The 12,650-nt window shown below is 42.2% G+C and overlaps 1 protein-coding gene and 1 non-coding gene across 3 annotated transcripts in view; one reads left to right on the top strand and one right to left on the bottom strand.

The window, feature by feature from the left end:
• Positions 1–12,650, top strand: part of LOC129496039 (cytochrome c oxidase assembly factor 8) — a 36,606-nt gene that overhangs the window by 10,216 nt on the left and 13,740 nt on the right. For both annotated transcript variants that reach the window (XM_055303949.1, XM_055303948.1), the window contains exon 2: positions 12,036–12,233. In XM_055303949.1, the coding sequence (XP_055159924.1) occupies positions 12,036–12,233 (198 nt within the window). The remainder of the gene's footprint in view (positions 1–12,035; positions 12,234–12,650) is intronic.
• Positions 17–124, bottom strand: LOC129496517 (U6 spliceosomal RNA). Its single transcript, XR_008661792.1, has one exon. It is a non-coding gene; the product is annotated as a U6 spliceosomal RNA (small nuclear RNA).

The raw sequence follows: 12,650 nt of genomic DNA, 5'->3' as shown, positions 1-12,650 counted from the left end.
TTTTTCCAATTTTTTTTTTTATATGGAATGCTTCACGAATTTGCGTGTCATCCTTGCGCAGGGGCCATGCTAATCTTCTCTGTATCGTTCCAATTTTTAGTATATGTGCTGCCGAAGCGAGCACCATTTTTCCAATTTAAAATGTAACGACTTGGGCAGCCCCGTTGGTGCAGCGGTTTGGTGCAGCCTGGGGTGTGATCCTGGTGACCTAGGATCGAGTCCCACATCGGGCTCCCTGCATGGAGCCTGCTTCTCCCTCTGCCTGTGTCTCTGCCTCTTTCTCTCTGTGTCTATAAATAAATAAATAAAATCTTAAAAAAATAAAATAAAATAAAATGTAACGACTTACAATCTCCATCATAATTTTTTTTTGCAACATAGCCATTTCTTTTCTAAGTTCATTTTGTGCACCAGTTAAGTAGGTTATCATGATTCTTCTCCAACTCCTCCATACTCTGAAACACAAAAGGCTAGTTCAGTTACAAACCATCACTTTTCATCTCAGATTCTAAACTTGTATAATTAATTTTCAATAGTAAGAACTTTTTAGTATTCAAATAATGTGAATTATATATGCCAAATGGAAATATTCTAAGTAATAGTGGAAACCAAAATACAAAGGAAGAAAAGCATCAGACATGGATCAAGTATTATAGGAGGTATGACAGTGTGTGTACTTTGCTCAAAATAATGGGTTGATGAGTTGCTAAGGTCAAAATAGAACAAAAAAGGAATACCGTAATTTTTAAAATTTCTAATAAGATTTCTAAATATCAAGTAATTACGTTATGACTAATAGTCAATGTGATGTGAATTCATCAGAAGGAATAAAGTGATTTGTAATTTATTTTCAATTTATGAAAAATTATGTTATAAATCTTTATTATTCATCTAACAAATAGTGATCCTAACTCCTACTATATAAAAAGTACTACATTAAGTATTGTGGAGAAATTAAAAAAGTAATATATGATCGCTCCCTATTCCAGTAAGAAGACACATACAAAATAATCCAAAATTTTATGATAAGAATGAAGTGCAACTTGTTACAGCTATGTAGTAGAAAATAGGGATTAATTCTAATTTAGTTGGCAAAAGAGTAATATAAAAGAAAAAGTAATTAAAAGATTTCAGAGCAAGAGGATAGGTAAACACATAGAAGTACACAATGAGTGAGTTCAGAGAAGGCAATTGTCTGGTGGGGTGGGAGTTACCTAACGTAGTAACTGAAGCATAGAGAAGAATCACATTATGGAAGGGGAGTTGATACCTAAGAATTGAATTGAAAATGAGAAATACTTTTTCAGGAGGGAAGAACTGTTTTAGGAAGATATGACCTATGAAGAGTAGTTTGGAGAACAGAAATAATGAGTTGAGGTTTAGTAGTATAAACAAAGAATTATGTGGTTGTAAATTAGGAGAGTAGATCTGGGGATTAAAAGAAGGAACCACTGCTGGAGTAAAAACTACAGGACCTACTATGAATAATAAGGGAGATTGGAGGAGTCAAACGTAATACTTAAGTCCCTACCCTACATGGTAACATTTAGTGATAAGATTTAAAGAAATTTTTATTAGTACTTTATAAATCTTCACACTGATTAAATGGCTTTTAGGGAGCATTAGAGCAAGCTGGTTGGAAACACTTTTTTTTTGGAAACACTTTTTTTTTTTTTAAAGATTTTATTTATTCATGAGAGACGCACACACACAGAAGCAGAGACAGGCAGAGGGAGAAGCAGGCTCCATGCAGGGAGCCCGACGTGGGACTCGATCCTGGGTCTCCAGGAACAGGCCCTGAGCTGAAGGCGGCGCTAAACTGCTGGGCCACCCGGGGCTGCCCTTTTTGAAACACCTTTAAAAATAACTTTGATGTACATAGAAAACTTTTTTTAAAATGCTACTAGTTACTTCAGAGCATCCCAATTACTTTAAAAGGGTGACATTTTAGCACTTGCATAAGATTAACAGAATCTCCAGGCCAAAAAAAAAAAAAAAAAAAGAAAAGAAAGGACGTGCAGGATTCCAATGAACTCCTACAAATAGCTACTAAAAAATAAATATATATCTGCATGAGTAAGAGGTCAATGCCACAGACCACAATTTGTTAATATTGCATCAGGTTCTGTGCTGGGCACAGAGCCTGCTTAAGATTCTTTCTCTCCCGCTGACCTTTCCCGTGTGTGCGTGTGCTCACACTCTCTTGCTCTCAAATATGTTAAAAAATATTTTTCCTTATTTTTCTTTTAATTTTTTTCTTTTAATTTTTAAAAAAGATTTTAATTATTTGGTGGTAAGAGAGCACAAGCAGGGGGAGGGGCAGAGGGAGAGGGAGAAGCAGAAGCAGACTCTATTGAGTGGGTAGCCTGATGCGGGGCTCAATCCCAGGACCCTGAGATCATGACCTGAGCCAAAGGCAGACACTTAACTGACTGACCCACCCAGGTGCCCCCATATTATTTTTCTAATACCATATACTTATGTTTGCTTCCTTCTAGAAAATGTATAGGAAACAAACTTTGCTCATTATGTTGATAATTTTTGAAGTTCTGTTTGGTTTCATCTATTTTCTCATAAATGTATTTAAAAAGGGACGCCTGGGTGGCTCAGCGGATGGGTGTCTGTGTTCAGCTCAGGTTGTGATCCTGGGGTTCCGGGATCGAGTCCCACATCGGGCTCCCTCCGTGGAGCCTGCTTCTCCCTCTGCCTGTGTCTCTGCCTCTCTCTCTGTGTCTCATGAATAAATTTTTAAAAAGTGTATTTAAGAAAACGAAACCATTCTAGGTGTGTGAACTAATAGTGTAAGCTGTGGCTACCTTTAGTGCTGAAGGGGAGCAGAATATGCCACTCTCAGGCAGGTCACTTTGGCGTAAGGGTTATTTTGAGAAATAGTAGATGCTGGAAGAATGGTCTGACTCCTCCTGTTCTTCCAAGAGGCTGGAGCTGAAGCTCCTGGCGAAAGATGCTCTCCCTCTCCCAGGAGGAGAGGAACCTTTTCACCAGGAACTGAAAGAAATCTGTAGGAACAGACCTTGATTAAAATGATTCTCAGCTTCCTCTAGTCTCCCATATATTTCAGTTACTTTTTCATAATTGGTTATTTTTGTTTAACCTGTGTCTAAGCCGGTGGGCCCTGTCTGGGTCTTCATTTCCCTGTGGGGCTTGTGCACACACGAGACCTGTGTGCTTGTCTTGTGTGGATCTGTCTCAGATCAATTTAACTCTCAGAACTAGCTGCAGACCCCAGGGGGGTGCGGGAAGGAAGTTTCTGGCTTCCCCGTGGTACAAAACTATAAATATTTGAACTACTTTGTGACCACCATTTCCATAAACCATCTCTAGTAACCTGGTTAAGGTGGTGTGGAACCTATATGCTTTTTTGAAAAAAGACAGTAGGGAATTGGGGTGACTGGGTCAGTGCATAATGATGGGGTCCAGCGCATGGAGTGTGTGTGGTGTGTGTTCTAGTACCCACCTAGTACTCAAACCCTTCAGAGAAGAGAGCCGTTTCCGTTTTCAGGAATTTTTCTAATAAATGGCTGTTACTAAATAATATATACTGAAAGTATATTAAAAGCAAAGATGTATACTTAAACTATCACTTCTGTGTATTTTACTATATTTTACGATTATCTCTGCTTGTGAGGTTACTTATGACCATTGTACCTACATGATGGAAATACCATGAAATTGTGGATTTGTGAAATTATCTGTGGTGGAAGTATTTGCATCATGGAAATTCACAAACGTGCTAAATCAGGGCTTGATTTGTTGTTCTGTTGATTGTCTTGTCTTAGGGAAGTGAAGGAGAAAATGTTAGTAATATAGATTGAATTAACAAGTATATCTTGTCTGTTGTAGCCCCAATTGAGGAAGTCTCCTAGTACTCAAAAACAAATAAATTACTCATGTCATTGAAAGATAGGGCTTGTTTCATGTTTATCCTGTCCTTTTTTTTTTTTTTTTAAAGATTTTATTTATTTATTCATGAGAGACACAGAGAGAGGGAGAAGCAGGCTCCATGCAGGGAGCCCGACGTGGGACTCGATCCCGGGACTCCAGGATCACGCCCTGGGCCGAAGGCAGAGGCTCAACTACTGAGCCACCCAAGTGACCCTCAAGTAACCTTTTTTGTCTGAAGTATGCCAACTAGATACTTGCAACCATGAGTTGGCTAGTAATAGAAGATTTTGGCAGAAATCAGTGAAAGAACTTCAATGAGATAGCACTTCATGCCTATGAGAATGGTTACAGTGAGAACAAATATACAGTAACAAGTGCTGGGGAGGACAAAGAAAAATTGGAAACTTCCCTGTACACTGTTGGGGGTGGGTGCAAAATGGTGTTGCTGTGCTGGGAAAGTTTGGCAATTTCTCAAAAGGTTAAACATAGAATTACCATGTGACCCAGTGGTCCTACCCCTATGTATACACCCAAGAGAATTGAAAACGTGTCCACAGGGACACCTGGGTGGCTCAGCGGTTGAGTATCTGCCTTCGGCTCAGGGCGTGATCCCACGGTCCCAGGATGGAGTCCCACATCAGGTTCCCTGCAGGGAGCCTGCTTCTCCCTCTGCCTATGTCTCTGCCTCTGTCTCTGTGTCTCTCATGAATAAATAAATAAATTCTTTAAAAAAAAAAAAAAGAATGTGTCCACACAAAAATCTGTGCATGAATGGTCACAGCAACACTATTCATAATAGCCAAAGGGGCAACTGGATGGGACAGCTGGTTGAGTGTCCAACTCTTGGTTTAGGCTCAGTTTGTGGTGCCCCATGTTGGGCTCTGTGCTCAGCTCAGAGTTGCTTAGGATTTTCCCTCCCCCTGTGCTCCTCCTGGTAGTGCATGCACTCTCTCTCTCTCAAAAATAAAGAAATAAAATCTTTTTAAAAAAATAACCCCAAAGTGGAAACAACCCAGATGTTTTCAACTGATGAACTGATAAACCAAATGTGTGATATCCATACGATGAGGGGGCCTAAGTGGCTCAGTCGGTTAAGAGTCTACCTTCGGCTCAGGTCATGACCCTGGGGTCCTGGGATCAAACTCCACATCAGGCTCCCTGCTCAGCAGGGAGTCTGTTTTTCCCTCTTCCTCTCCCCCTCCTCCTGCTTGTGCACTCTCTCAAGTAAATAAAATCTAAAAAACAAAATCCAATCCATACTATGAAATATTGTTCAGCCCTAAAAAGGAATGAAGTACTGACATGTGCTACAACGTGGATGAGCCTTGAAATCACAAAGAAGCCAGTCACGAAAGAGCACATATTGTAACATTCCATTAACATGAAATGTCCACAATAGGCAGATCCGTTCAGGCGGAAAGTAGAGTATTGTTGCCAGGAGCTGGGGGCGGAAGAATGGGAAGTGACTGTTCATAGGGACAGGGTTTCTTTTTTGGGGTGATGACAAAGTTCTGGAATTGGCAATGCTTGCACACCTCTGGGAACATGCTGAAAACACTGAATTGCATAATTTAATGGGGTTAATTTTGTAGTATGTGAATCGTTTCTCACCAAAGCCATAGTTAAAAGAATGAAAACAGTTTGTAAGAATTAATTGGTTATATGGAAGGGTATCATTTTATTATTATTATTTGTAAAGTGTGTACCACACATCCTTATATTAGCATACTTGCAATCATATACGTCCCTCAGGCTTTTTTTTTTTTTTCGTCCCTCAGGCTTATTAAACACAAACCAGCACATGGCTCGGGGCAGTTCCATCGATTCATCACCACTGTCCCCATGCTCCTCCACCCCCAGCCACAGCAGAGAAAGGCTCCTGTCCTTTCTGCCCCAGAGTCCTTGAGTTCTCCCATAGCAGGCTTGAGTGGGGATCCCTCCTTGCATTCCTCCTGCTGCATTGTCATTGCACTGGAAATGTTGCTTGAACTTCAGGGGAGGCATCCCACTTTGTGACAGTAATTGTTACCACATCTTTAGCTCATTACAACTCCTTTGCAAGGATGGTGCATTTTCTATCAATCTTTTTTTTTTTTTCACTTAAATGTTATAACTTCTTTCACCTGATCTGTCAAGACTCTAACAGTTTGAGTTTTTAGATTTTTATTACTTTTTTGGGAGGGTGTAGGGGCAGAGAGAATCTCAAGCAGACTCTGCACCAGCATGGAGCCTGAGATCATTACCTTAGCTGAAATCAAGGGTCGTATGCTTAACTTGACTGAGCTACCCGGGCACCCCAAGTTTGAGTTTTTTTAAAAGATACTTTTTTTTTTTAAGATTTTTATTTATTTATTAATGAGAGACATGCAGAGAGAGAGAGGCAGAGACACAGGCAGAAGGAGAAGCAGGCTTCATGCAGGGAACCCGATGTGGGACTCGATCCCAGGACTCCAGGATCACACCCTGGGCTGAAGGCGGTGGTAAACCGCTGAACCAACCGGAGTGCCCTAAAAGATACTTTTCTAAGAAACATTTTGAAAGTCTGAGGAAATCACTTTTCAGCCTTTCCTGTTCATTCACTTATTCTAGATGCAGGGTGTTTTTTCAATGGTAACATTACCAATGCTGAGGTTAACAGACCACAGATTTTTTTTTTAAATTTTTTTTTTATTATTTATTTATGATAGTCATACAGAGAGAGAGAGAGAGAGAGGCAGAGACACAGGCAGAGGGAGAAGCAGGCTCCATGCACCGGGAGCCTGACGTGGGACTCGATCCCGGGTCTCCAGGATCGCGCCCTGGGCCAAAGGCAGGCGCCAAACCGCTGCGCCACCCAGGGATCCCCAGACCACAGATTTTTGTTTTTATTTTTTTAAAGATTTTATTTATTTGGGTATCTGGATGGCTCAGTGGTTGAGCATCTGCCTTTGGCTCAGGTCATGATCCCTGGGTCCTGGGATCAACTCCTGCGTTGGGCTTTCTGCAGGGAGCCTGCTTCTCCCTTTGCCTATGTTTCTGCCTCTCTCTGTGTCTCTCATGAATAAATAAAATAGATTTTATTTATTTGAGAGAGAGAAGGAAAAAGCAAGCACAAATGGGGGAGGTACAGAAGGCGAGAGAGAAGTAGGGACCAGGACCTGGGATCATGACCTGAACCCAAGTCAGAGGCTTAACCAACCCAGGTACTCCAAGACCACAGATTTTTAATAATATATTACAAGTGCCAGTGTTGTCCTGAAGGAAGAGCTATAATGTAACTCAGAAACTGCCTACTTTCTCAGGTTAAGGAAAAGATTTTTTGCATGAATGGATGTGCCTGCATATTTTATAGTAGAACTTGGCCTGCTGAACTCACAAGAGTGATTTCAGAGCTGATAAAACCCTGAGATGCCCTCAGTGATCTCTGAACTGCTCAGTCTAAGTAGCTGCAGCAAGCTTTGTACCCCACGTCCCAACCAAACCTGCTATTTTCTTTATCATGTTCTAAATTCTTCCTATTTTTAGAATGCTTGGGAATTTAAAAAATTTAGGAAGGTCATAGCATCCAAGACAAAGAGAAATGGGAATGTCAATGGGTAGTTTTGCATGTAGCAATCTCCTTCAGTAATGTCAGGGTGTTAGGGCGCTTGGTATGTGTTGGCGGTGATTTGCGCAGCCAGAGAAGCAAAAACTAAGAAGCTGTGTTTTCTAAATAGTGCCTGGGGTGGGGGTGGGGAACATCCAAGTGGCTTAGCCGGTTGAGTGGCGGACTCTTGGTTTCGGCTCAGGTCATGATATCAGGGCCCTGGGATTGAGCTCTACATTGGGCCTAAGCTCAGCGTGGAGTCTGCTGGAGAGTCTCGGGGCAGTCCCGGGCTGCCCATTTAGCTTAATTGTCAAGGGTTGAGTCCAGGGACAGGAGGGCTGAGGATTATATATGGAGCTGAGCAGATGTGAACTCTTGCTTGGGGTCTCTCCCTTCCTGTGCTACTCAGGCCAAGTCGGCTGTCACTAAATGCTAGCCACACTGTATTTGTACAATTATTAGCGATTCTACTTTTTCAAATTAAAGTATCAGTGAGTAGCCAGATACACAAAATCTACTTTATGTTAAAATTTGCAAGGTCTGGGCAGCCCGGGTGGCTCAGTGGTTTAACGTTGCCTTCAGCCCACGGTGTGATCCTGGAGACCTGGGATTGAGTCCTGTGTCGGGCTCCCTGCATGGAGCCTGCTTCTCCCTCTGCCTGTGTCTCTGTCTCTCTCTGTGTCTCTCATGAATAAATAAATGAAAATCTTTAAATAAAAAAAATAAAATAAAAAATAAAATTTGCAAGGTCTGCATATCTGTTCCCTGGAAGTTGCATCTTGTAATGGTGATTATGAAGTACTGAAATACCTTGAGTGAAGCGTCTTCCAAAGGGAAAAGAAATATTAATTATGTTCTTTTTTTTTTTTTTTTTGGTGTTTGTAAGTTTTAACCATTCTTTTTTTTTTATTTTTTTTTTAACCATTCTTTTAATTGACTTTGAAGTATAATTTGTATCCGGTAAAATGAGTACACACCTTTAAAGTGTACTTTTTGTTTGTTTGTTTGTTTTTAAAGATTTTATTTATTTATTCATGAGAGACACAGAGAGAGAGGCAGAGGCACAGGCAGAGGGAGAAGCAAGGCTCCATGCAGGGAGCCTGATGCGGGACTCGGTCCCGGGACTCCAGGATCACGCTCTGGGCCAAAGGCAGGCTCTAAATCACTGAGCCACCCAGGGATCCCTGTTTTTGTTTTTAAAGATTTTATTTATTCATTCATAAGAGACACACAGAGAGAGGCAGAGACATAGGCAGAGGCAGAAGCAGGCTCCTTGCAGGGAGCCAGATGTGGGACTCAATCCCGGACCCTGGGATCACGACCTGAGCCAAAGGCAGAAGCTCAACAGCTGAGCCACCCAGGCGTCCCTAAACTGTATGGTTTTTTTTTTTTAATTTTTATTTATTTATGATAGTCACACAGAGAGAGAGAGAGGCAGAGACACAGGCAGAGGGAGAAGCAGGCTCCATGCACCGGGAGCCTGACGTGGGACTCGATCCCGGGTCTCCAGGATCGTGCCCCCGGCGAAAGGCAGGCGCTAAACCGCTGCGCCACCCAGGGATCCCTAAAGTGTACGTTTGATGAATTTTGACAAACCTGAGTTTTTGCAGTCACCACTCCAAGATCAGTCACTTTCACCCTCAACTCTGCCAACCACTGATGGAATATTTTCTAGAATGCCACATGGTGCATTTCCACAGCACATCCTCTTTCATGCCTGGCTTTTCAGTCTGTATGTTGTTCTAAGACTCATTGCTGCATGTCTCATTGGTTTGCTCCTTTCTGTTGCTGCTAGTTTGCCAGCTGTTGAGGCAGACAGGGCACGTGGGAGGAACTCTGTTGGAGGTAAAAGTCACAGTCAACAGAGTGTGTGTTAAAAAAAAAAAAAAAGACTAATAACATAGAAGAGATTTCTGAGTTGAGTGGGTTCCAACCCCCCATGAGTTTTGGTTCCATTGATCTTTTAATAGACAAATGGAAAGCTAGTCTTTTGGTTACTCAACTGATCTTTTTATTTTAGTATGACATTTATTGATTGATTGATTGATTGATTGATTTTATTCATGAGAGACACAGAGAGAGAGGCAGAGACACAGGCAGAGGGAGAAGCAGGCTCCATGCAGGGAGTCTGATGTGGGACTCGATCCTGGAACTCCAGGATCACACCCTGAGCTGAAGATGGCACTAAACCGCTGAGCCACCCGGGTGCCCTAGTATCACATTTATTGAAGTCCAGTTTATATACAGTGACATTGACTGCTGATAGATGTATGCACCAGCACCACAATTCAAGAGAGAGAACATTTTCATCAGCCCAGAAAATTCCTTCCTCCACCCCAGTACCTGTCTTTCCCAGAATGTCATATAGTTAAAATCCTATAGTAAGCAATCTCTTGATGTGGCTTTTTCAGTGAACACGATGTTGCATGTGGTTCTCTATTGTTGAAGAGTACCCATTGTGTGGATAGACAATACTTTGTTTTTCCATTCACCAGTGAGGGGGACATTTAGGCTGTTTCCAGCTTTGGGAGATTATAAATAAAGCCACTTTTAATTGTCACATACAGACTTTTGTGTGGACATATGTATTTGTTCATCTTGGATAAATGTCTAGGAGTAGGTTGTGCTGGATTATATGTTGGGTTTATGTTTTATTATTTTTTTTTATTTTTAAAGATTTTATTTATTTATTCATGAGTATACACAGAGAGGAGAGAGAGAGAGGCAGAGACACAGGCAGAGGGAGAAGCAGGCTCCCTGCAGGAAGCCCGACGTGGGACTCAATCCAGGGTCTCCAGGATCACACCCCGGGCTTCAGGCGGCGCTAAACCGCTGAGCCACCGGGGCTGCCCAGGTTTATGTTTTAAAATGTGTAACGGACTGCCAGCCTTTTTCCCAAAGTAGCTGTACCGTTTTGCATTCCTGCCAGCAGCATGTAAGAGCTCACTTGTTTTACATCCTTTTAAAAAAATTTTTATTTATTCACGAGACACACACACACACAGAGGCAGAGACACAGGTAGAGGCAGAAGCAGGCCCCATGCATGGAGCCTGACGTGGGACTGATCCCGGGTCTGCATATTACATCCTGGGCTGAAGGCGGCGCAAAACCGCTGAGCCACCCGGGCTGCCCTATTGTCAGGTATTTTTTTTGGTTGTTTCAGTCATATTAAAAGATGTGTAGTGGGGGATCCCTGGGTGGCGCAGTGGTTTAGCGCCTGCCTTTGGCCCAGGGAACAATCCTGGAGACCCGGGATTGAATCCCACGTCGGGCTCCTGGTGCATGGAGCCTGCTTCTCCCTCTGCCTGTGTCTCTGCCTCTCTCTCTCCCTCTCTCTCTGTGTGACTACCATAAATAAATAAAAAATTTAAAAAAAAAAGATGTGTAGTGGTTTCTCATTGTGGTTTGTTTTTGTTTTTTAAGATTTACTTATTTATTTTATGATAGACATAGAGAGAGAGAGAGGCAGAGACACAGGAGGAGGGAGAAGCAGGCTCCATGCCGGGAGCCCGACACGGGTCTCGATCCCAGGACTGCAGGATCGCGCCCTGGGCCAAAGGCAGGCGCCAAATCGCTGAGCCACCCAGGGATCCCCTCTCATTGTGGTTTTGATTTGCATTTCCCTGTTTCTTTTTTTAAGATTTTAATTTATTTATTCATGAGAGACACACAAAAAGAGGCAGAGACACAGGCAGAGGGAGAAGTTGACTCCCTGCGGGGGGCCTGTTGCAGGACTTGATCCCAGGACCCCGGGATCATGAGCTGAGCCAAAGGCAGACGCTAAACCACTGAGCCACCTGGGCACCCCTGATTTGCATCTCCCTAATGACTAGTGATGTTGAGCATGCTTTTATGTGTTTATTTGCCATCTATATATCTTCTAAAGAGAAAGTTTTATTTGGCTATTTTGCCCAGTTTTAAATGTGACTTGTCTGTTTTATTTTGTGGATTTGCTTTTGGTGTTGTATCTAAACAATGTTTGCCTAGTCTAAGGGTTGTAAACATTTTTTACTGTGTTAGAAGTTTTTTTTTTTTAAGAAGTTTTTTTTTGTATTAGAAGTTTTATAGTTTTAGATTTTACATTTAGGTCTTTGATCCATTTTGAGTTAGTTTTGTATACAGTACAAAGTACAGCTTGAGTTTTTTTTTTTTTACATTTGGATGTTGAATTACTCTGGTGCCATTGTTGAACATGTTCTGTACAGTGTTCATGTTAATAATATATATTACAGTTTTCTAAACTTAGATATTCTCTGACACATAGTCTTTTTTTTTAAGATTTTATTTATTTATTTATGAGAGACACACAGAGAGAGAGAGGCAGAGACACAGGCAGAGGGAGAAGCAGGCTCCATGTAGGGAGCCCGACGTGGGACTTGATCCCGGGTCTCCAGGATCATGCCCTGGGCTGCAGGCGGCGCTAAATTGCTGCGCCACCGGGGCTGGCCTCTGACACATAGTCTTAAAAAGAGGAAGCTAATGAGGGATTTAAGTAAACCTAGACTGTTCATTTTATAATAGAAGGTATTTGTTTAGTTCATGCTCCTTCTGTGCATTTTGTTAAAGGTCTCAGGATTCTGCCCTCCGAGAAAATCTTGCCGTGACTGGATAGGACCCCCAGATAAACATTCAAACCTTCGACCCATTCACTTTTACATCCCGGAAAACGAGTCACCGTTGGAACAAAAGCTAAGACAATTAAGACAAGAAACACAAGAATGGAACCAACAGTTCTGGGCAAACCAGAATTTGACATTTCAAAAGGTAAGCTTAGGGATCCCTGGGTGGCGCAGCGGTTTGGCGCCTGCCTTTGGCCCAGGGCGCGATCCTGGAGACCCGGGATCGAATCCCATATCGGGCTCCCGGTGCATGGAGCCTGCTTCTCCCTCTGCCTATGTCTCTTCCTCTTTCTCTCTCTGTGACTATCATAAATAAATTAAAAAATTAAAAAAAAAAAAAAACAAAAACAAAAAAAACAAAAGGTAAGCTTAGACCGGAGGTCAGAATGAGAAAGAAATAACACAGGTGGCCACTTGGGGGTGCTAGATCCTTAGTCTTTTCCTTTCTGGTACTTGGTCCTCACTTGGTCCCTCCCATCCTTCCTCCCTCCCTCCCTCCATCCTCTCTCTCCCTCCATCCTCACCCTTCCTTCTCTCATACATATATACAGATATGTGCATG

This window comes from Nyctereutes procyonoides, unplaced genomic scaffold (assembly GCF_905146905.1).
Source record: "Nyctereutes procyonoides isolate TBG_1078 unplaced genomic scaffold, NYPRO_anot_genome, whole genome shotgun sequence".
Lineage (NCBI taxonomy): Eukaryota > Metazoa > Chordata > Mammalia > Carnivora > Canidae > Nyctereutes > Nyctereutes procyonoides.
This window is presented reverse-complemented; position numbering and strand designations above follow the sequence as displayed.